The sequence below is a fragment of the Melospiza melodia genome, chromosome 3 (assembly GCF_035770615.1).
Source record: "Melospiza melodia melodia isolate bMelMel2 chromosome 3, bMelMel2.pri, whole genome shotgun sequence".
Taxonomy (NCBI): Eukaryota; Metazoa; Chordata; class Aves; order Passeriformes; family Passerellidae; genus Melospiza; species Melospiza melodia.
Window position 1 is genome coordinate 65,625,174 of NC_086196.1, and position 24,240 is coordinate 65,649,413.

The 24,240-nt window shown below is 34.9% G+C and overlaps 1 protein-coding gene across 1 annotated transcript in view; it reads left to right on the forward strand.

Moving 5' to 3' along the window:
• LRPPRC (leucine rich pentatricopeptide repeat containing) overlaps window positions 1-24,240 on the forward strand; it is an 86,617-nt gene that overhangs the window by 32,117 nt on the left and 30,260 nt on the right. Inside the window, exons 16-25 of the mRNA XM_063152074.1 lie at window positions 796-853; window positions 1,983-2,089; window positions 2,303-2,380; window positions 2,708-2,761; window positions 3,486-3,599; window positions 4,813-4,943; window positions 6,362-6,447; window positions 8,070-8,274; window positions 15,867-15,991; window positions 16,615-16,721. Coding sequence (XP_063008144.1) covers window positions 796-853; window positions 1,983-2,089; window positions 2,303-2,380; window positions 2,708-2,761; window positions 3,486-3,599; window positions 4,813-4,943; window positions 6,362-6,447; window positions 8,070-8,274; window positions 15,867-15,991; window positions 16,615-16,721 — 1,065 coding nt within the window. The remainder of the gene's footprint in view (window positions 1-795; window positions 854-1,982; window positions 2,090-2,302; window positions 2,381-2,707; window positions 2,762-3,485; window positions 3,600-4,812; window positions 4,944-6,361; window positions 6,448-8,069; window positions 8,275-15,866; window positions 15,992-16,614; window positions 16,722-24,240) is intronic.

A 24,240-nucleotide genomic window follows, 5' to 3' on the forward strand; every position in this document is an offset into this window, starting at 1 on the left:
CTTCCTTGACATTGCATTCTAGAATCATGGGAGATAAAACAAAAATTCTTGAAGTGCAATTTCAGTTTTTAACTGAAGATTTAATTAATAAAATTATTTTATTTCCTTAAGAAGAGTCAAATGATTTTTAAAGTGATGTTGTTTGGGTTAAAGTATTTGTAGGTAAGATGTGGGGGGCTTTTGGGTAAATGTTTCTTTTCTTTCAGAGGAGGTAAAATCTCTATATTTCTTTGGTTTGCAGGATGGATCAAACAAGTGCTAAATAGAGTTGTATTTAATTTTTATGAACACATGTTCTGTCATTCAAAATTGCATTTATTTACAACTGCTTATTTACAACTAGCTGTACTAGTTACCTTAACTCTACCAGAGCATGATAAATGTTGTTCCTTTATAATGTTTTATTTCCTTCTTTCAGATACAAAAAATAAGAAGCTTTTTAGGACAATTTCAGCCTTTTGATAAATTGGAAGATAATTGTAGCATCTTCAGGAGTGACACACATTAAGCAGTGTCTTAGGATAGCTAACTTCCTAAGAAGATATATAAACAGAATACTAGTGTTCCCTGTCTTAATGCTATACCTCAGAAAGCATTTCTGTTGCAATATTTTTTCAAGAAAACCCTATTATTTACCAAAAAACCCCTTTGTGTTTCTTAGGGAATGGCTATGATGTGGTAAAGAATAATACTTTAACAGAGAGATGCTTTATTATTTTGAGAATTCAATTTCAGATACTATTTGTCCTTGCTTGCTGCTTTTGGCTGCAATGTACGATTATTCTGTCTCACCAGATAACAGAAGTGTTGTACAAGGATGAACGTTATTGCCTGACGCCTTCAGGACCAACTGGTAGAGTTTCAATTTCTATGATTGTAACTTATCCACAAATCCCTTCTTCTGTGTAATGATGGGTTTGAGGGATTACAACAGTAAACACTGATTGCTTCTTTTTGAAAGTGAAATTTGAAAACATGTTGGGTAAAATCCTGATTCGAATAATCAGAGCATATTCTGTGAGATCCACAAGATATTTTTTCTTTTTAGAATGATAAACAAATCTTACCGATAATGATGTATTTTTCTAAATTTATAGATCAAAATGGAGAAGGAATACAGTATCAGTGCTTAAATACTTTAAAAGAAAGCAGTTTTTCAACCTATTTTCACATTTAATGGTAAAGGTACTGATTTTGTTAGGCAAAATGGTACTTAATATCCCAAATCTTCTAGCTTGAAATAAGTATACTTTTTTGTTTGATGTGTTTGTTTTAAAAAGGTGTGGGTTTTCTCCCTCCTTTCAGAGCTAGAGGGACAAGGAGGTATGAGGATGGCTAACCTTTGAGAAGGCAGTACTTGATACTCTTCCTGTTCTGGGAAGAGCTACAGAGCCCCACATATTTTGCACTGCATAGATAAGAAACTTAGCATAATTTGATGAAATCTGTTCATCTTAATTTTCATTGGCTAATAGGCAGTTTCTTTGGTGTTACTTGCTCAAATGGTTAAAATATTTTTGTATGCTTTTATATTAATATTACAATACTTAATGTAGCTTGGTAATGGAATATAATGGATAAAATGTACAGAATAAATATGCGAAGTGTTAGAAATCTGTTTTTTCTTTTGAGCAATGACAAAATATTTGTGGCAACTATTTGGGGTAGCAGGCAGGAAAGGGGGGGAAGGCCTTGGGCAGTACCACTTCTGTCATACGGTAGTGGAAAAAAATAGATTGAAGTAAGATTCTGTACTGAAAAGCTGTCACTAGGTCTGAAAATAATTAATATTCCTTTCACTCACCAGTTAGATATGTGCTCCCAAACCACATAATCTCTATGCCTCAGTGATCATTGTTGCCATTTCAGAGCCTCTCATCAGGGTGACATCTCACACCAAAATGATTTCTTATAAATTAATCTTGATAACATGACAGTCTCGGTAATTTTAGTGGAATGCTTTCTCTTGTTTTTTTCCACAGAAGCTGTTGGCTATTTTCTTTATCACTTGATTGACAGCATGAGTGACTCAGAGGTACAGGCCAAGGAGGAGCGTTTGAGACAATACTTCCATCAGCTGAAGAAGATGGTACCATTTCATTTTTTGCTACATAATGCCTGTCCTGCCTGACATGTATCTATTAGGTTTGAAATTGCTGCTTTTAAGTACAACCAGACCACTTCTCAATGACATGCAAGAGCTGGAGACTTGAATTACGTCTGAGATAATTTCTGTTAGACAAATTTCAGTTTGGTTCTGTTTCAAAACTCATATAATTTTTTTCCCCACCTCTTGGTACAGAATATAGTTATCCCCACCAGCCACTACAGCGGCATTTGCAGACTGCTGGACTCCTCTCAAGTTCCTGAATTAATTAAGGTCTGTGGTTCTATAGCAATTACTTTGAATCTAAAAAAATCTCTGAATATATTCTCCTTTGCAAAATAAATATCTTCATGCAGTGATTATATGTAAGCCTTTTAACCTTTCTGTGATTTTTCACTGTTGTAGCTGGTTTCATTTCTAATGTAAAAGGGATACATTTAATAAGTGCTGTTTCAAGTCAGTGTAATAATGCTGCAGAACACAGCTTTTTTTACCATTGCTATTATATGATTACCTTGAACCTTTTGAGTACGATATGCTTACTTAGAGATTGAACTTAGGGAGAGATCAGTGATATTTTTTTGTCTTACTGAATTTCAGGATGTAAGGTTACTGTGTCATAAACCATCCCCGTCTACAGACAGCATTCCAGAAGTAAGTAAATTCACAGATAGCTGTGCTTGTTCTTACTGTAATAATACTGTTTGGATATAGGGTTTAGATGAAGTGTAATCACTGGCTTTCAGGTCATGGAAGTATATTAACGTTATTTAAATCTACCATTTCAAGTTCAGAGGTTACTTTCCAGAGCAGGAGTAAAGGCTGTCCAGATTTTCATACAGACCTGATACTTGACCTTGGAGTTGGCTGAGGTCTCATGCCTCAGTTTCCCTGCCTGGTAGATATTTTTTTTGAAAGTTCTAGTTAGTTAACAGTAGTGGTGTGAGGCTTAATTCATGCTTGTAAATTACAGTGATCCACTTGAGTGGCAGGAACCATATAAATCCATACTGCTTCTAATGGTCGAGTGTCAAGTCCTTACATTTCTGATCTGAGCAAAGTGGAGATGGAAAAAGAAACAGGCTTGTATTCCCTACTTCCCTGAACACAAAGAACTGAGTGCGAGAGAAATAGTAATGTTGACCTTTGTAGATATGTGACTTAATATTGGGTTTTTATTTTTTTTACTGTATTCTGACTCAAGTCTTCAATTAGTATGTACTATTTAAACAGATAAAAGCACCTTAAATGATTAAAAAAATTTCTTCGAGTATGAAAGAAAAGGATTATTTTGTCTGTCTTTTATTAAAGTGATCCGACAAGTTGCTCAGGGAAGGGTGTTTTCACAATTGACATTCTTTCTGTTACCTCCATTTAGAGTGCTAAATCTGACGTGTCTGCTTTGGAGAAGAAACTGGAAAAGCGAAAAGCTGAAAACCAGCCTATTACAGATGTCTTGAAACAACTCATACATGCTCTTTGTGAAGAAGAGGTATCTTAAGCAATACAGAGATAATTGGAAACACATAGCTATATTTTTAAAGGGACATAAATGACTGTGTTATGGAAAGACACAGTTAAGCAAAGACAAGTGCCGTGCTTCAGGTTTCATGGTTTGATGCTAATAAATCAAACATAAGTGCAAAAAGCAATTAAATCAAAAGGTTAACTAATTTCAGCAACACCTTGAATGGCATGTTTTGGGGTTGCTGAAGTTTGTTTACAATAATCTGCAAAGTGAATGATAGTAACAGCTGTGATAGGTTTATCATACATGCCAAATGTCCTTTCAAGCCATGGCTCCGGTCTCTTATATCTAGATTGTCAAGCAACTGATACATGCACTAGTCATTTGCAATTCAAATATTACTAGGTTGTTAATGCAGGGATTGAAATTCCATTTTCCTGCAGGAGGAAAGCTCTTCTGAGATAAAGGGTCTCTTGCCTTCATTCGGCAGGCGTCCAGCTGTAGTTTACATTCATTTAGTGTGTGTCTGTAATTTGTGGGGTATCACCACACTTTTGTTAGGTTTCTTGTTCAGTATGATCCTGCCTGTAAAGCTGGATCTATAGGAACGGTAACAGTTGTGCAGGTGATAGCACAATATTCTCTGCTGCTACGAACACAATTTAGAAAGAGTTGAGTATCTCGGCTGTGTATCTCTACAATTTTGCATATGAAATAAGCCTAGATGCAAACACCATTGCAAGTTCAGTGTGGTCAAAATGTATGAATAAGAATTTATAGAAAGATAAGCTTTCTATGGAATTAATAAGTAGTTTCTTATTCTTTAGAAAGTAGTTTTGTTATGTGTTTGGCAGTGTACCAGGTGAAAATGGTTATGAATTCCAAATAAATAAGAACTGTTTTAGAATATGGGTTAATCATGTTCATGATTATTGGGATGAAAAAAAAAGACGTCTCTTACATTAAAAAAATGCAAGAAATATAAATGCAAAGCAAGAAATTTTATTTAGAAGTCTATTCTCAAATTAATGTAAAAAGTGTTCTACAAAAATAATGTTTGCAAAACAGCTTTCACTCTTAAAATTTCCTAAAGCATTACAGCACTGTGTTCTCGTATGTGATCCTACACTACTAAAAGCACTAAAGCAGTCATATAACTGCACACTGAATGTATAAGATTCATAATGTCAGATTGACTTTTCCTCTCGTTCACATCTTTGCTTTGTTCCTTTTTTAGAATATGCAAAAAGCCCTTGAAGTGAAAGCCAAATACGAACCGGACATGGTTGTCGGTGGCTATGCAGCCTTAATAAATTTGTGCTGTCGACATGATAATGTAGAAGAGGCAATGAACCTGAAAGAAAAAGTGTAAGTACACCGGCACTGAAACATGTCACAGAGATTTATGCTGATACACAGACCTTGTTGAATTAAGTAGGTTGAGTATTAACCCCCTCATCCATTTTTAATTAGTTTTCCCCAACAATGTATGTGCATTTAAAGCAGTCATGGGTGTGGTTTTTGGAAACAAAAAATTTGCTTTGTGTAATTGAACATTAGAAGCAGCTACTTTTTGTGGTCAGTAATTTCATTTTATTTTTATTTTGAAAAAGGCAGATTGCTACATAAGATGTTTTATTTTTATTTTAAACAGGCATGGTGTCTAAATTGAATTTTGGCTTAATTTGCAGTTAAAGATGGGCACCTGTATTGTGTGTTACAAAGCACCTAGAATGTGTTTAGAGTGTGGAACACCTATATTGTTTTTGGAATAGCAGTATTTGAGTAGTGTTACTTTAAGACTGTCAACAAGCATTCTGTTTTAAATTTTTATATTCAGTTCTTTGAAACTTGGCAGTAAAAGTTAGCTCCCAGCTAAAACATGCCATGCATGACTTAGCCCGGAGCAAATTCTTACAGATGATCCTTTTATTTGTCCCTTTCTTTTTTCCCTCAAAGGGCTCCTTTTGGTCTGGTGCTGTAGTGAATTGAAAACAAGTTATATGTGACTTTCAGGGTCTTTCTCTCACATACACCCACAAAGTACTTGTTTAGGTTTTACAGTAGGTTGGCAGCCAGGTGTTCATTACACCTTGCTAGTGTTAGAAATTATGTGAAATGATTGAGCTGTAAATATAAAGAATTTTGCCACTCTACAAATAAGGGTTGTGTATTGGCTTTGACTGCAGTTCTTCTCTCACACAGTCCCCAGTGTGAGTTTGCAGGAAGTGTAATTCAGTCTTCTGCTGGAGTTTCACTGCAGTAGCACATTTTTACTGATCTGCCTCAAGCGTAGCCTCATATTGCAAAAAAGTGTCTCTTTGGATTGTTATACAAAGAAATAGTGGTGAAGGAATTAACTTTTAGTACTTCCAGAGAAAAGAAACAATGCATAGAAGAAACTTTAAAATAGTGGCTATGAACTTAGGCAAATAGTTTCAGTCTCTCTGTCAAAAAAAAATATAGCCCTGTTCCAGTCATCTGAACTGTTTTCTTCCCTTGCTTCTGAAAAATATCCTATTTTAGAGTTAGAGGATTTAATTGTCTGCCTTTCTCAGAAACATAACCTTTGGCTTTTGAGGGTGGGAAAGTGCATGGATCATATTTTTAAATCATGTTCTAATAATGCATCTTTTCAATTCTATCAGATTTTTCCTTTAAGACTCACTATCATTTTTAGCTCTTAATGCTGTGGCTGTGTTATGCACTTTTAAAAATAAATATTTAAGCAGAAGCTATGAAATGTCAGCCTCTGTTGATAAAATTCTTAATGCTTTAATTTCCAGCTTCCCTAAGAATTCACCTGTTGCTCTTGACAGTGGAAAGTACGTAGCACTGATAGAAGTCTTAGAAAAGCACGGTAGACTGGAAGGTAATCCATTTGCTTTCATTGTGTGTTTCTGCTATATAATAAAGGTATCTTGCCTCGAGAATAAAAATGTGACTTGATATTAATGGTATATCATGTCCTGAAAAGTGCTTGAACATTTTGCATACAAATTTGCATGTGAATTCAACCAGAGATGCTTGGACAGTGCAGGCCATTAGTTTTAATGGATTGGCAAGCTTGTCATTTACATTTGCACAGCTCAGTGCTTTTTGCATTTCTGCAGCTAGTTTTTATTAGCATTGCTGTTTGGATTGAGTTTGAAGATCATGACTTATGGCACAAATTGCGTATGTGCCTAGACTAATGGCTTTGTTTTTGCTTAAGAAGGTCTGAAGGCTGAACATAAAACCTATAAACATAACCCTCTCATAAGAGCCAAGTACTGCAAAAAAAAATAAATTAACTTTTCATAAAGTATATATTTTTCTGTTACTATTCTTTTTTATGTTTGCTATTGGATTTTATATTCAATCTGTAAACTGCCTGGAAATTTTGGCTTTTTAATGAGTGTTCCACAAACAGCGTATTTCATATTTCTAGATGTTTGCATTAAGCTGTTAGCTCTTTGATTTTTGTAATTTAGTCTGATATAATTCTGTGGCTTACATGGTTTGGTTGATCTTTAAAAATAACTCTAGACTGTCATTAGCTTTAGAAGACAATTCTGAGTATTGAGTTCTATGATTTTGTAGAGTAACAACTAAAGTAACACTATAAAACATGGTCTAAGCCTAGACACAAAATGTAATGGTTTTATTTAAAGCACTGTGAAACAAAACAAAAAAGCTAATACAGTTTTTTTGAAATTTGTATTGGCCTTTTATTAAGCTTACTGTTAGAAAAATAATAAACAAAGCTGATGTTGTCCAAATCATAATAAATCAGATCATGTCCACCTCTGCATTAAGCAGTTTGAAAATATGAGCTTGCTTTTAAGACTATAAATGTTCCTCAGAAAATAAAATAATTCAGAAATGTAGCCAAATGTAAAGTGGTCAAAACATTCTGTCTATGCAGTAATTAAGAACATTATAAAAATGCACTTATTCCATATACAAAAATGTTTGTTTCCGCCTTACTAATGAAGCTTAATGAACCTAATGTTTTAACATGCAGTCTGTTAGAAAGCTTTCATTGGCTCTCCTTGGCTAATTAGTATCGACACAGCAAACAGGCCCTATCGGTATCAGACCATTAGTCTGGCTGTATATACAGTGTAAACATATCTTTATTATCTGGCCTCGTGACAAGCCATCTGCTGAAGAAACAATGGAGTGATTTAGCAGATGTTAGCATTGAACGATAAAAGCATCCATTTAGTAGAATCTTGCAGCTATAGGGCAGGCTGTACAGGGTTATGTGGTGCAGAGTGGGCACACAGTTCCTATCTATAATTTGTAGTCAAAGTTGCAGGAAAATGATAAAACCATGCTATTGTGGATTTATAATTGTAGTCTCGTTTAGAAATGCAAGTAGTAATTAACTTGAAATCGGCATTATACACCAGAATTTACATTCCTGCTGGGTTTGAAATGCTGTTTTAATAGCAGTTTGTTTTCCCTACATGAAATTACCTAAGGGTCTTTTGTGTTGTTTCATTGTAGATGCTATTAACATTCTAACGGAGATGAAAGAGAAGGATGTTCCTATCTCAGGCAGAACAGTTGCATCTTTTCTCCGCATACTTAATGCCGCTGCCACGCGAGGTGAAGTTGAAACAGTGAATCGATTACATGACACCATTGCAAACCTGGGCTTGGTGCGAACTGCTGCCCTTCATGCCCCTCTGATTACAGTTCACCTTGAAAAGTAAGCTATGCTTGGGCTTCAGATGAACCAGGTTATGATATTTATATGTGTTCTGTGACCTGTGTATGCAATTCACAGCTGCGCATACGTGTCTGGAAGTGCTCACGCACGTGCAATTACTGAAGTGATCTTAGAGCAGTAATGAACAAATATGTTTTCTTCATTTAGCTAAGTCTCTTTTCATCAGCTAGACATCATGTCACGATCTCTGGGAACAGCAGCTGTGTTTTACGGGCACATCAGAGATGAAGTGGCTATATGTTGGAATATGCTTATGAATTAGTTTGTTCTAAAGTCTGTTTGACAAGATAGCTATTGAGTGCATGATAGGTGCAGTGTCAGCTCTTGTGGTTAAGTGGAACCACATCAAAACAGCATTATTTTGCTGTGCCTTCCCAGTATATCTCAGGTGAGTTGCAGGACGGTTGTTGAATACTGAAATATTTTTAATTCATGTAATTCAAATAATTTGATATCATTGCCAGTAGGCTGCTGTGTTTCTGAATTTAAAATTCAAAGCAAATACTGTCTGGTCTGTTATGTTTGAGGGATTTTGCCAATATATACTTGTACCATTTATTAGAGAGAAGGAATTTTTTACAGGCATTCTGTTGGGAAGTATCTTTAATTCCATGTGAATTATTCCTTTGCATAAGTTTTCATTATGACGTGTAGGGTATTTGAATTAACATGCATATGAATTTTATAAAAATTTCCTTTTAAAATTAAGGCAAGAGTCGCTTTTCCTTTACCATATTCACAATCCTTTTATTATTCTTTTGTGTGTCACTTCTGTAGTTCCTGGATTTTCAACACTTGTAGCTAGAGTTTATGAATCGATTTCTTAAGATTTGGTTCATGTAAACAAAATGTTAATGGCATAAATATAATATCTATGAAATAAATGATTTTTCATATTATCGTATAAGTCAGCCAATAGGGGCTTTTAGTTCTTGTAGGTATTCTGGGTATGCAAGGTCTGTATAACATTTCTGTATTGGAAATTCTTGAGCAAGCGCTAACTCTTGGTAGATGTGTGCACATTCTCTTTTAAAAACAGTGTTTTAATAAGTGGTCAGCAGTTAAGAATATAGTGTACATCTTCTCAGTCAGTGACTCTGCCTTGGTTGCATCACAAGCCAGGCAGATGTTTATGAAAGCAATTTAACTGCAATCATATGTAACTAATGTGTCGGAAAAATATCTGATATGCTTTGCAGTGTGCATAAGAGCAGCTGCCTTTTGCATAATTGCTTTATGCACATTGACATGCAAGTTGTACCTGGTGCTACTTCAGCTCTTTTCACTTGAGATGCAGTGTATGATGGTGTAGATAAAGGTGTGATCATGTGCAGATGAAGAGGGGTACAGTAATGAGTGTTATTTGATTTTGATTCCACTGGGTTTTTTTGAATTACAAGTTTTCCTAAAAACTTTATAAAAAGTTGGAGGTTTTTTTATTAATAAAGGAGCTTTTGATGAGACTAGATTCACGAAGGAGAAAGTAGTTTCAGACTTTGGAATTGTATGGCTTGAAGTCATTGGTCCTTAACTGTAGGGGTGCCAATATAATTCATACATATAAATAAAAAGGAAAGTATGCTAATGGAGAGACTACATCTTCTCTGATGGTAGACAGAATTTGGAAGGTTTTTTCCTGCATATTTGCTTAGGAGGAATAACTGCATTTTTACTGGGGTGTTTGGTTTTTGGCAAGGGGGAGGTGTTGTGGTTTGAGGTTTGTTTGTATTTCTTAGATATGCCAAGAGAATTTTGAAAGTTATGAGTGACTAAAATAAGTGTTAGTCATTTCTTTCAGTAGTAGTGCTTATTGTTTTCCATCCTACAGCTCAGGTATCATGCTGCAATGTTGTCATTTAGCTGCAGGTCATCAGCATGACTCTGAAATAAACTCTGGGGTATTTTAAAATGTTCCACAGTAGTGATTATACTAGTGTTTTGTTTTCTTAATTTATTTCAAACTTTTTAATTGCTTATAAAGGAATCTGTGATTTGCTTTTGAAGACTTCAACAATTACAGGTATAAAATGTTTTCATCCACCCTTTTCTTCCAATCCTGAATATTCTTAAGTTCTTATTAAGTCCTAGTGCAAGTTAAAAGTTTTTAACAGAGCATGGAAAAGAAAAAAAATGTTGGTGGTGGACAGCATAACTTTACAAAAGCCAACATTCTAGTAGAATGGACATTTTGCCTTTAATATTCTGTGAAGTATTTAACTGAAGTAACTAGAGAAAGAACCTATGCTTACTTTACAGACTTTCTGACACTGAGTAATGGAACTATCCCCCTGCATTAAATTTTCTGTTTTTTATTTATGACCTTGAACAGTTTCTCAAGATGGGAAAATCACATTAAAAATTGAGACAATCCATATGGTCTTGGTCTGTCATATAATGTCATAAACCTTCCTTGGTTTGTGTGAGAAAATCTGCAGGTATATAAAGAACTTGTACTTTGTCTTAAAATATGTCTTACTTTTGAACTGATTTTTCTACCTGCTGATAATTAGAAAAACTTTTGATACCTACATCATGTAAAAATTACTAAGATTTTTAAGTATTGTGGGTTTGGCTTAAGTTCTCTACGAGCTCACCTTTGAGAAAAGAAACAAAAAATAAAAAATCTTCAGGTTTGAAAATATACTAATTCTTGTTATAAGGAGTACTCTTAAGCAGAGGGAAGAAAATTTGTAGGTTAACTATGAAAGCATTATGTTACAGACCATATGAGTAGATTATTTTGTAGTTTTAAGTCAGGGAACACAGGCCGTTAATACCTGTATCTTTAATGATAAAAAGGCTATATAGTTGGATTGTTTTTCTTTAAAAATAGTGTATTTTAATACAGCATTGTCCAGTAGAGCATTGTGTGCTCATTTGTCATTAATCTCATATAAACCCATTTTGATTAGTTTCTTATGTAGTAGACAGAGCATGAATGCAGTGCCTTGACAATTTTCCTTCTGTTGTTTTCACAGAGTTAAAATCACCTGTGATTCTTTTTGAGATCACTCTGCACCACTTACAAGTTATTTGACTTTTATATGCACTTGTAAAAACAGGCATCTTTGTAAATGAAGTGGTATTTTTAGTGGGGGACACGTGTCTCTACTGGGGAGAGGTTTTTTCCTAATTTTTTTAGCAGCTTTATTTCAAATATTGTATTAAAACTCCTTATGTGTTGCAATGAAATTAGGGATGTTTGGCTCTCTTACTCCATTATTGCAATTAGGAATTTAGCATCATCAGTGCCAAAGGACAAAAGTGTCTCATTTGCCCTATGGGGACAGGACAGTGATAAGATGATTTTTCGTCAAGGATCATTGGGTCGTAATTAAGTTACATTCATGGCTATTGCTTTTTGAAGGATGATTGGTAAATGACAGGCTTCATGTGCTTGCTATGGACAGTGTTCACTAGGGTTTTTTCTCCCTCTGTCAGAAAATCCTGTTGAGTCTGATAATGTAAATGTGGCATTTTATTCTGAACAAAAGAGCAGGGAAATGAGCTATCTTGTCTAATCATTCAGTTGTTTAACACCGACTTCCAGTTTAGACTCAATTGGCTGGAAAGCACTTGACATGTGAAGTTAGTGCTGTTCCGAACGCATGTTTGAGTAAATTTTAAAGTAAGTGACAGCTAAATTGTACCTAGGGAAATTACAAAGCCTTCAACACAGTTAATTTTTTGGGGAGGATTAGTTGTAATTGCAACACCAGTCTCCTTGAAGATTCCTTAGTACAGCAAATGAACAGAAACACATTTAGCTCTTTCAAGAGCCTGTTCTCTTTTTACAGAATAATTTTTGTAAAGCTGATTGTACCTTGCTGAATTGACTTCCCTCTACACTAACATCTGCTTCAGATTTGTAGAGAGGGATTTGTTTTACCAGGCTACCCTCCACCCCCACTCCAGAGAGTCCCTTTTTTCTTTTTACCTCTCTAGTGATTTCAGGTTTGAGAGCTTTTCAATCAGTAAACCCCTTAGGTAAATTGCCACTTCACTAAAGCTTTATGCATAATGTTGCAGCACTTCATTCCAATTAAAATCAATATTTGGAGTCTTATTTTTATCAGGCAGACTCTCTGGTTGGGAAAGTTGTTTATTACAAGGAAAAGGGTTAGATTTAGTGCTACATTCTTTAAGCAAGATGGGAGTGGCTTGTTGAAAGAGAGGGGGGCTGAAATATTGGGGAATGCTATAGCCAGTCCTGCCACAGTGTATCCTGCAAACCTTCCACTTCCTGAGTAATTTTGGCTCTTCAGATAGCTTTGTGTGATTAAGATTGCCCACACAAATATTTTGGAAGATTGGACCCATAATACCTTGGACTTCGTAGCCATTCTAAACAGAAAAGAATCAAAAAACTTGGTGTCTTAACTTGAACTTCAACTGGAAAATAATGCCCAAATAGGACTCTCCTGGGGATGCATAAAGGCCAAGCAGAATGTACTCATGGCTGAGGCTTCTTCTGTCATTCAAAAATAATAGTGTATCTTCTTTTTTAAAAGAGCAAGTTTCAAAGTGCCAGAAAAATACACCTAATCTTTAAGTGGAACAGGTCTTAGTCTTGAAAAGATAGTATTTGTGAGTGACTTAAAGCTGTAGTATCTGGCCAACTCAAAATGAAGCATGGACTGTGTTCACACTTTAAATACTGTTTATTCCAAACTGATGCCAGAAATATGGTTTTTCCAACATAGCTATGAATATATGGGCTTTTTTTTCCCTTTTTGACTAGAACCATATTAATGAAATTGTAGTTTTAGAGAAGGCTTTTAATGTCTTAGAGTAGTAAGTATCCTTGGGGAAGATAAAAGGGTGTTTGACATGCATAACTTCTTACAGAAAGGCTCCCAAATACTTTCAAATGTACAGCTGTTTGTTAGTTTGAAATCATTATGTCTAAATAGCGTTTTCTTAAATGTAGAAATTCTCTTTTGTGCAGCTCTTTTTATTATAATTGTTTCAAGAAACACATTAAAATGTTATGTCTGCTTGAAATTTGAAGCCTACAGTGAGTTCCTTATTTTTCATTTTCGAAAATGACTGTAAAAACTGCTCACAAAAGTTGCTGCTGGTACTTACTTGGAATTAACTGCAGTTTGTGACAGTTAAAAAATACTGCAGTTTGCTAAATCATAGGAGCTCAAGTACAGGCATAAGCTTGATAATTTTTTCTTTGCAGTAGTGATTTATCAAGTTGGAACTTCTCTATGTTTTCTTGTTTTATATTTGTCTTTGTCAGTTTTAGTATTTATATGTTCTGTAAACCCCATTCTCTGGTAAACTGTGGATGACTGGTTGGTTGATTAAATGCAACTGAACAGATATATCTGATTTTAGTAGATTAAAAACAGTTGTAACAATACATCAGTGTGTAAGATACAGTACTCCTTAAACACAAACTTACTCAGCCCCTTTGAGCAGTACGTCCCAGTTACAAGTACAATATTTCAATTTATTTTTGTCTCAGGTCTTTGCTGACTTTTTTTTCTCTGCATGTGCAGTATTAATGCCCTCAGAAGTATACATGTAGAGACTAGAAAACTCTTAATGCTACTGCTTGAATGACATTGCAATTATTCATTCATTTATTGATAGCTTTGACCTAAAAACAGTCACTTTAATCCTTTAGGAATACAGCTGAGACAATACTAGAGCTGTTTGAGCATCAGTCTGAAAAGCTAGATTTATCACTGAAAACTTTAATTTGAATGTATAAATGTTGTTGTGCCTCCTTAGAAATTGAGTAGTTTTCTGTAAAACTGTTTTTTTTCTAGATGTTAACTGAACTTGCATCTAAAGCAGGAGAAAAATACTGATTATATAAATCTTTATATCTGACTATGGTAACTACCATAGTATTTCGCTTTTATGACAGTAATCTAGCCTGCAACATCTACTTGCAGTTTTGAAATTAACCTGTAATTTAGTCTTCACCCCAAATGACAAAAATTCAAATGACTCCATGGGGTGCCAGAAGATGCACTGTAAACAGGGCTCAGTAAGGGGGATAAGGTAGAAATACATCATCTTAGGTTCTTTTAAAGAATGCCAGTATTACTGAATAAAATTAATTCTTCCTCTGTGTTTTACTGTTAAATTTAAAAAAAAATAGTAGCCTAGATAATGATAGTAGTACATGGTAGTTTAGTTAGTTATTCTTTGAAAAAGCAAAATCTGTGCTGCACAAGAAATGCAGTGTGAGGAGAGGACATCTGAATTTGGCTTGTTTTAACAGTAATGTCTTGATTTGTTGAGGTTTTGTTGGTGAAAAATAACATTTTCATCATGCTTGGGAATGTAGCTTCGGGAATGTTAAATCATTATTTCGAGTCAGCATCTCAGCTGCTGTTGTTAAGTGATTTTTAAATTTTTTTTTCCCTTTGGTAACTTACATCACCCGTATCAAATAAGGCTCTTGGTATCTAAAATGCAGTCTCACTCACTGCCTGGCTACTTACATTTTGTGTGCGTGGTCTTGGTTTGTTTCTGCTTAAACCTCACCCTTCAAAGAATAATTTGACCTATTGTTTTACCAGTGTTTCTGTGGTTGTCCTTGGTTGTTTCTGGTGTTTTTGCTTTGTTTTGTTTGGTTTTGTTTCAAGATTGGGTTGTAATTCTTTGAAAAAAGGTCTGCAGCAGATGATTAAGTACAATTAGAGTTACACAATATGGAAGATTATTTTGTATTTGTTGTTACTGTGATTGTTTTTATGACTTTCCAGTTTTGCATTTTAATTATGTGGACTTCTGAAGGTGTTAATAGTTTATACATAGGGGAAAATTCAGTGAAGGATTGAGGTACCAAAAATGGAAATATTCTCTGTGTTACTTCTACTTGCTGCTCAAAGGCTCCTGACAAAATGCATTTAATGCCATCTTGTACACTTACTTACTTACCCTTACACTAGTGCCATGTCTGACGTGGATAGGCCAGCATAAAACACATTTTGGTACCACATTATATTGTTGGATTAACTGCAAAAAACGTATTTTTTAAAGTAGAAAATATCTGTTGTGTTCTGATTTTCATATAGAACATAATAATGCTATAGCCCTTCCACTGTGATGGAGTGGACATCAACAGATGTTTTACAGGCACTCTGTTAAGGTGTAAAACCAGTGTAAAGCAATGTAATGAGCTGTGGTTATCTTAACTCTGGTGATCTCTATTGAAACAAAAAGTTGTGGAATAATTGTGAAGAACTTAAAAACTGGAAATGCCCAAGCATAGACAGAGAGGTAATAGAGTGCACACGGTATTACTTACAAATGAGAAAATAAAGCTGTTAAACGCTTAAGTGAAATTTTAGGACATAGCATAACTTAAGAATATTGCTCAGAATTTAAGTGCATCTGATGCTGAGGAACATTCACACCTTTGGCTAATTTGTAGTAAACAAGTGGTCATGGAATCAAAACCAGTAAGACTTGAGGGGGGAATAAGCACTTGGATTTTAGACTGCTAAATGAATTTTCTGTGAAATTTTCAAGATTAAAGTGCTTTCAGCATGGATTGCTCCTGCTCAGAATGTTTTTATTCTTGTTTTGTTTCTTTCCACAAGGGATGACATGCCTGCAGCTCTGGAAGCTTTAATCAGCTGTTACAAGAAGTATGGTAAAATTCTTCAACTCCATAACATCTGCTGTAAACTGGTAGAAAAAGGAGATGCTGATCTTCTGCAAAAGGGTTAGTTGCATGTACTCAAATGCTGTCTACTAATATGAAGTGTTTTCTGGGGGTTTTTCTTTCAGGATTTATATATAATTTCTTTCAACTGAAAGAAAAAACAGTTTGTCTTAATATATTAACTTCAAAGCACTAATATGATGCCTGCATTCTTCAGATTGAAAAATTGATTGTAATTTTGAACATGGAACAGCTCTGTTTGTATAATACATCATTGAGCTCTCACAGATTAGTGCTAATACTTGTTCTAGCTATGCATGCTACTGTTAAGAAACGAATTAATAGTAACACATCACACTAACAAAACAATACATCTGTTTTTCAAATAGCTGTGCAGTTCACAAACCATATATCCTCACTTTCTATGAGCAGAGCATGCCAGTATAGTCTATTTTGTTGAATATAGTTCAAAATATAGCGCAGAAAAACATTTTAAATATACTCAGCCACAAAGCTACAACAAATTGTGTCACATGTTATAATCATTCTGTTTGTTTCAAAATTATCCCCCCGTAGCTTATCTTTTATGAGGCTTGGAAAATATTGGTGTTAGGAATGTCTGACATAAATATTGAAATGCTTCAGTATATTGAGTAAATTAATGAGTTTTGTTCTGTCTTTAGTTTCAGATTTTATAAGCAGAGAATATGGTGACATGATGGCTCTTTACGATCTCTTCTTCGCTTTCTTGCAAACAGGAAAATACAAGGAGGCCAAGAAGGTCATCGAGGTGGGATTTTAACTATAGTACTCTAATAGTGCAGCTATTTAGACTCTTAATTAGAAACATTTAAAGTTTTTAACCTTTAATTAGTCTTGTTCTGATTCATGTTAATAGAATGCAATCCCAATAATAAAAAACCCTCGGCCGGCTTTATTTTGTATAATTGCAGTTCAGAAGAGAGACAGTCGTCTTGTACATTGAAATTGTTTCCTCACTTTTTCAAATTTTCTCTTATATATCAAAATGATATTTGCATATTAAATATCGGATTGTGGAACAATTAAATTAAACTGGCATTCCTGGGTGTAAAGTTGCTAATCCTCTTTCCGAAGGAATTCTTTGTTCTTAAAAGCACTGGAATTTAATTTGCTGCAGACCATGCTCAGATTTATTTGTAATGCTTGTCTACAAGTTAATCAGCCAAACAAGCGCTGTCTGCTACTGTTTGGCATTTAATTTAGCATTTCTTCTCTCTCTCCCTTTTTCAGGATAGTAAGCAGCTTATAGGAAGTGGTAGGTGACAAACTTGGTCTATTTAGGATTAGTATATTTTATCTAGACTTGATTGAAATTGTGCTTACTGAAATTGATAAGTCAAAGGGGCAGCTGCAGAGTCTGCCCAGATTGTGATTATTTTTTCTTCTTAACACTGTTGTATGTTTTTAAAATGCTGCATAAGTTTTTCACTTAATGTATGGGAGGAGGCATCTTGCAGAAAAAGTAATAATTTATCCTCAGCATTTTTGTGTTACGCCCATACACAACTCCAACCTAATTTGTTTGTTTTTTTTTTTTTTTTTTAATTTCTTGAGACAAAGAATGCTTTTCCCCCAGTTCCCCTTAGAGTATCTGAAATATTAGCTATCTCTGCTTGAATTGTCTAATGGAATTTTTGCATTTAAAAAAATCTTAACTGAAGGTCTGTTTGTTTGTCTGTCATGGAACAATAATGTCCTGCTGTAGGGTGTGTGGATATTGCTAAGCACGGTGTTGAAACATTGTATTTTTGTTCTGAGAGGTTGTTTTGGAGCTCAAATCTTACAGTACAGAAGAACAGAAATATCAGTGTCTGACAGCAGATGACACTGAGGACTTGAGTTCTTTTTACAGTGATTAAAGCATATAGGAGGTGAAAGTATGAAATCTGAGATTGGGAGTAAAATTAAAGCTAAATGAGCTAATGTTACATCATGTGATTTAGCAGCTCTTTCTTTGATATTGGCATTTAATTTCCCAGAATTTCTCTTGGTGTCTGGAGCTCAGCAATTGTGGATAGGATAATAAACAAGTTATCAAATTGTTGGGGCACTGAAACTCTTGTCATTTTCTTAAAACATGCCAGATTCTCTCTGCAGGTATTCAGTATTTGGTGATGGATTGTGAGTTACTAATATCCACAAATCTTTAAGCATAAATCTAAACACCAAATATCTGGAGATGAAATGGACATTGTCCTGCCTTTTATGCTAGTTAAAGTATTTTTATCTAGCTTTTATGAAGTATGATTTAGAGCTTTGTTTATGCTGCAGAGGAAGAGCTGTTTTAAATTACAGAATTTTTAATAGGGAATTTTCTAGGACTAGTATGCCTGTATTTTACTAGTGGAAAAAGTGTTACAAAATCAATTCTATATGGTGCATAATATTTTAAATATGCCTTTGTTATGTCACAATATGTTAAATATTTTTAAAGAAATTGTTTCCAAAAGGGGAAGACAGAAACCTTATTGTTGATATTTTGCTGAAGAAGAAAATAGTTTGTATTGTTTTAAAACATAAGCAAGTTCTGCTTGCTCTTTGATTTGTTGCGAAGTGAAAGTCTTATTCAGTATAATGTGAAATGGTGTGTGTGTGTATGTAATATATATATATGTGCATGTATATATATAAAAAATGAGTTGTAGGTGTATTTTTTTCTCTAGTCCAGTGGGTTTTGTGACTAAATTACTGCTTTGATGGTCATCTTAGATTATTTTTCTGTCTTCTTTGCTTGTGAAATAATACTTAGTGAAGGAGATTAGCTGGTGCTGCTTTCTCTTTTAGATGCTGTTGCATGTACCTTTAGGCATAGACTTTAATCAAGTATTGCTGGTTATGATAGTCAGTTTTAGTGATTTGAAAACATCTATGGAATTCATAAAGAGTATCTAAAAGGATAGTAATAAAACTGGAAAGAAAACTCTTAAGGAGCTAAGGAAATTCCACTGTGGAGGATAATGGTTGCTTAAATGGGATTTTTACTCATTGCAGATCACTGCCTCTGCTTGCTCCTGCTTTTTTTAGAAATTAGAGATATACTATATGCTTATGTGAAACTTAATGACAAGTGCTACTTTGAAAAACTTGGAACTCAAAGGAATGAAAAAATAACTCTTAAATCTCAAATCTTTGGTAAAATGAAAGTGGGTGACAATGCTGGGAAAGGACAAAGGGTAAGATTTGAGTGAGATTATAAAAATCAGGTCAGACTTGTGTATGTTACATTATCTGGCCACAAATGTGTTGCGAATGCATATATATGCAAGATCATGTCATGGGAAATAATGAGAAAGCCGAAAGCCCTGGGCTTCATCTGCTTGGTGGAGTAAAAGCAAGACTAACCAGAGAATGAGTGTGAGAAGCAGTGAAAGGTAAATACAAAGGAGATGAGGCAAAGAATTTGTCTGGCCCATGCTAGAACAGCTGGACTGAAGCATGTGGTAGTTTTGTAGTGGGAGTCTCTTCTGAGGCAATGCTGACTGGAAGAGGAGCTGTGTTTGAGAAGGCTGTGGGGAAAATGCTGTTCCTGAGGCATCATGGGCTTTGTGTGACAAGGTAACAGTTTGCATTATTGTTGAACTGCCTCCTTAAGTACTTGAAAGTCTTGTTCTCAGAGACAACAGCTACAGATAAGGTAGCCTTGGTTGCTCTGTAAAGTGCCTGGAGATTCCTGAGCCCCCAAAGTTGTGCTGATAGATGCTGTTTTGCTTTACACTGAAAAAAAGTTCTACCAATGGGTACATCCAGACATAATTGAGTCCTCCTTAACTGCACCTCAACTGAGAAGTTAGCTTTGTCTTTAGTCCTTCAAAGATGATCTTGTCAAAACAAAGTTGGCACATCTCTCTTCTTGCCCCTTACCGCAAGGTCACATACTAGCTTGCTTTCCCTTGGATTGGCACAGCATGACTTCTATGTCATCAATTCTAGCTCTGGATACTTAGGATTTTTTCCCTTACTTAGAAAGGCAGCTTAATTGCCTTTTGTCCTTGAATTTTGTTTTTCATAAAGAAAAAAGGAAGTAAATTAGGTCAGTATGTTTTGCTGTTAACTAAACTACGTTAGAACCAATGTAGGCTAAAAGAAAGGGATGTGAATTTTCAATAAATGGCATTAGGGGAAAAATACGTTTTTAAAAATACCTATCCTCTGAAATGTTTTCTTATTTCAAAAATGTTTAATCAGATCTCCTTCTGGAGAGAGGTCTTACATAATTATGTGGCAAGAATATAGAATAATTGTTTGGCCTTATGTTCTTCTAAGTCTGGTTTATAAATGGTAAAAGAATATTTTAGAGCCTAGTCCACAAGATCTTTCTACTTCTTACCTCTTGCCTGTACTGGACAGTTAAAAGTCTCTTTTGTTTACTCAGCTGTTGATTGCGACTTTATTAAACAGGTGCTTAAGATCTGTACTAATGGGAAGGTCATCCAGAAGAATAGGTGAAAAAGGGAATCTTACAACACCTTGGAGGAATTTATTCCCCTTTTAACCTGTTACCCTGTTTGTTTTCATGCTGCTTGGAGGTTTACAAATTTCACTACTTAGAGTAGTTAAAATATAATGGATGTCTGCCATTTTGGTTGGATGTAATATTTTGGTCATCTCTGAATCTTTCACCAGGATCTCATGATTTGCAGCTGTTTGCGTTCGTGTTGATTGAATATTTCTAGACCCACCTTTTCCCCTTCATTTACTCATGCTAAATGCAGCTATTTAAATACCCACTGAATCAGTGTGTAATGCAGCCCATGTCCAGTCTTGGCTTTTTCTGAAAAGGTTTGTGTCTCTTTCAGTACTGTAACAGTTCTGCAGCAGAGGGTCAAGCAAAGCCCAGCTGTAAATCTGCTTACTGAAAGTCCGAACCATGTTTTCATAAGCAGAACATTCCTGTGACTGAGCAGGCAAGGTAGTAAACTGATGTTAAACTATTTCTGTGCTGTATCAGTAAAATCATTGCACCTTAAATGAAGTTTCATTGTACTGGAAAATACTTACCTGAATAAACCAAAACAAGCCTGTTCAGAATCATGTATCAGGTCACTTGCATTTTAAATTGGGAGCTTATGGATCCCTCTGATAGGAAGTAGGAGTTGGTAGCAGTGTTCCACTGTCTTTGTGTTATTCCACAGATCATCTTGAAATCTTTCTAGATCAAATTACTTGAGCTGTTAAAATAACAGCGGTTAATTTGCTCCTTCAGTGAAAGAGTGAAAGTTCTCATTCCTGCTGTGGTTTTGGTTTTGCTGGAACTGAAGGCAAAGATTGGAATACAGGGAAAGATCTCAGAACTGTGTGGCAGAGTTTTTGAGGAGAAGTTCAACCTATTTTGTTTCCATTAGAGGAGCCTTCCTTGAAAATGGCCATGGATAGTGCATGGCTTCAGAATTCCTTAAACCAAATTTTAACCAAGTGTGATACTATCTTCATCTACTCTTATACTAAATATGTTGTTTATATTGAATAATTAGATTTATCATACTGTATCCCACATATGTTGAGACATTAGTATGAAGAATTCAGGATCAAATGGTTGTGAAATAGCTTAATGAAATGTGTTCCATTGTGGAGAAATGTAGGAAAAGGCATTTGCTGCTGCAGTCTGGGATCTAAGGAAAGAGCTGTTTTGGGTGAGTTCAGTGTACAGGAATATATCTATCAACAGATGTCAAGATAATTTAAGAGGTAAATAGATTTAAGCAAAGAATTGTGACATTCATTGTCAGCAGACCTCAAGATACCAGTAGCCTTTGGATTTAATCTGCCATAAAGACAATGAGAATATTTCTACATGATATTGAGAGATTACAACCTTCTTTCATCCAGATTGCTTTTTTTAAGAGTCTGCATCATAAAATTGCATCCTGATTTTATGCTGGAGATGAACTACCAGGAGAAGATGCTTTCTTGATTTGTGACAGCAGGGTTGGGGGAGTGAGGGGGTGCATCAGTTATGTGTAATTTAGTGATGGTTTATATCTAGTCTCTGAATTTATTTACAAAGACTTAATTTTGGTCCTGTTGAGAAGAGAGTGGACGTGATTTAAACAAAATTTAAATGTTTGTGAACAAGGTTGTATGAGATAATGGTGGTCTGAGATTTAGGAATAGTTGGTAGGAGGTGCCATAGCTTTTATTAGACTAACTGTATACAACCGAGACAGAGGGGAAAGAGCTTTTAAGCATGCAAGCCCTATACAAGAAAAGATTAATTTTTTAAGTTATTGCTATTGAGTCCTATTAGTCCAGTAAAATCATTACTTCTCCTTCTGTAACTGGACTCTGATACAGTTAGTTATTAGTGAACTTGGATTTTCTTTCCATGCACCAATGTATGTAGGTTAATTTAAAATGGGTTGCTTACTAGTTCAGTGCACGTTATTTTTCAGAAGTTCCTAAGTATTCCTTTCTTACAGGGAAAGGATATGTTTCAAATAAGTAAATTTGGTAAAGGAGATGACTACTGAAAAAATTCCTTCCCAAAAGGAAGGCAGTAATGCATTCAGAATGTGGGATTATGGCAAGATCTGTGCTTCTTTTCTTAGCTCCTGGGACTTTGTGTTAGAAGGAAGAGGTTTATAGTGCTTTTTTTTTTTTTCATTCATCATACACTGTAAAACTACATTACGAGGCCAAGAGCAAATTTTTGCTCTGTTTTGAGTCTAGGATAACCTTGAGGAATTTGTTTTAAGCAGAGTTTTTGTGTGTTTTTTGTGTCACCTTTTCTTCCAGTGTAGTTATTGTTGGGAATGTCTACTGATTTTTTTTTTGTAATAGTATTTCACTGCATAATTTATCTTGGTAAACTTACTGTAAATGTAGAATATTCCAATAGTGATTAAATCTACATCAGTTTCACTTGTCTTGAGAACAATAAAGTTGTAGAACTCTATCCTACTTTTATTTAGTATTTTTGGAAAATAATCTACTTGCCTGACATTTTTCTCCAGGTTTACCTAAAATATAGCAGTGTGTGTTTCTCTTTCAAGTGAAATAAATTAAATCATGAGTATTTACTCAACAGATTCTTGCCTTGGTAAAGTCAGTGAACTGTGAAACTGACAGAAGCTTTGAAGCAAATACATATGTAGGAAGAAAAAAGCCACAAACCAGCAGTACAAACTTAACCAGTGGAGACTGTAAACTTTGTATTTTCTTACTGTCAACTTCTGCTGCTTTTTACATCAAAATTGACCTAGTAGAAGTTGACTGGTTGCCATCTTGTGTGATTTTAGAAGGGGAGAGCAATAGCTTGAATTCTCATCAGTCTCAGGAGAATAGTTAGTGAGGATAGATGTGTAGGCATGTGTCCCTTTGTCTTTCATTAACTATCTGGTACTGCAAATAAAATATCAAATACACTTTAGCTGAGTAGGCTTTGAAGGCATGACTTGCAGTGGAGCAGCTCATAAGTTTCGATATTGCAGTACTGCATTAGAGTACGTGCTCTCATTATCAAACATGAAAAGTAGACATATTGAAGGTACAGATATCATTGTTTTCAAGCTTACATCTCTTGCCCAAAAAGTTGAACAAGAGTCCACATATTTTGGATGAGTTTCTCTTTAAAGAATTCTGTGTTATAGGGGTTGTATTTTGTTTAGTCATATTTAGTTCTGGGCAAAGTTGCTTATAAGAAGAAAAGAAATTACTCATTTTTTAGAGAGTTTGCAAGGTTTTCTTTTGTTTAGAAAGAGTGAAGTGAGTGAGGGTGTCATTCTGTGCTATCACCAAAAAGCCATTTTTGAAGTCATTGAAGACTACTTTCAAAGTGGAAAATGAACTTGTAGAAAAAGTATTGCTTCCATTGCCAGCCATAAACAGCCGTAGCTGTAATGCCATCCTGGTAGCACAATGACTTAAATAATAGCTGAGCTAGGAGAGCACTAATGTGTTTTGTTGGGCAGTTGGTATGATTGCAACAGGAAAGGATGCTCTTTGAGGCACAGGTTATTTTTAGATCGCTCAATCTCTAAAGCTGGATCTTTTGTGAGCTTCTGGACTATTGCATAAAAGTTCAGAGCCAATAATCAAAATAGGGTTTTTTTCCTGTATATTTAACAATGATACTTCACTTGGACTTTGCAATGATGACTATAGTGGGAGAAATACAGCAAAGTGATGTGCCTGCATACATATGAACTCAAGATGTAAGATTACTTTTAAAAATAATATAAATATGTTAATTGGTATATTTTAAAAACTCATGCATTGTTATTTGAAAGTAAAGGAGTGTTTAGCAGGAGGAAAAAATAATAGAAGTGTAA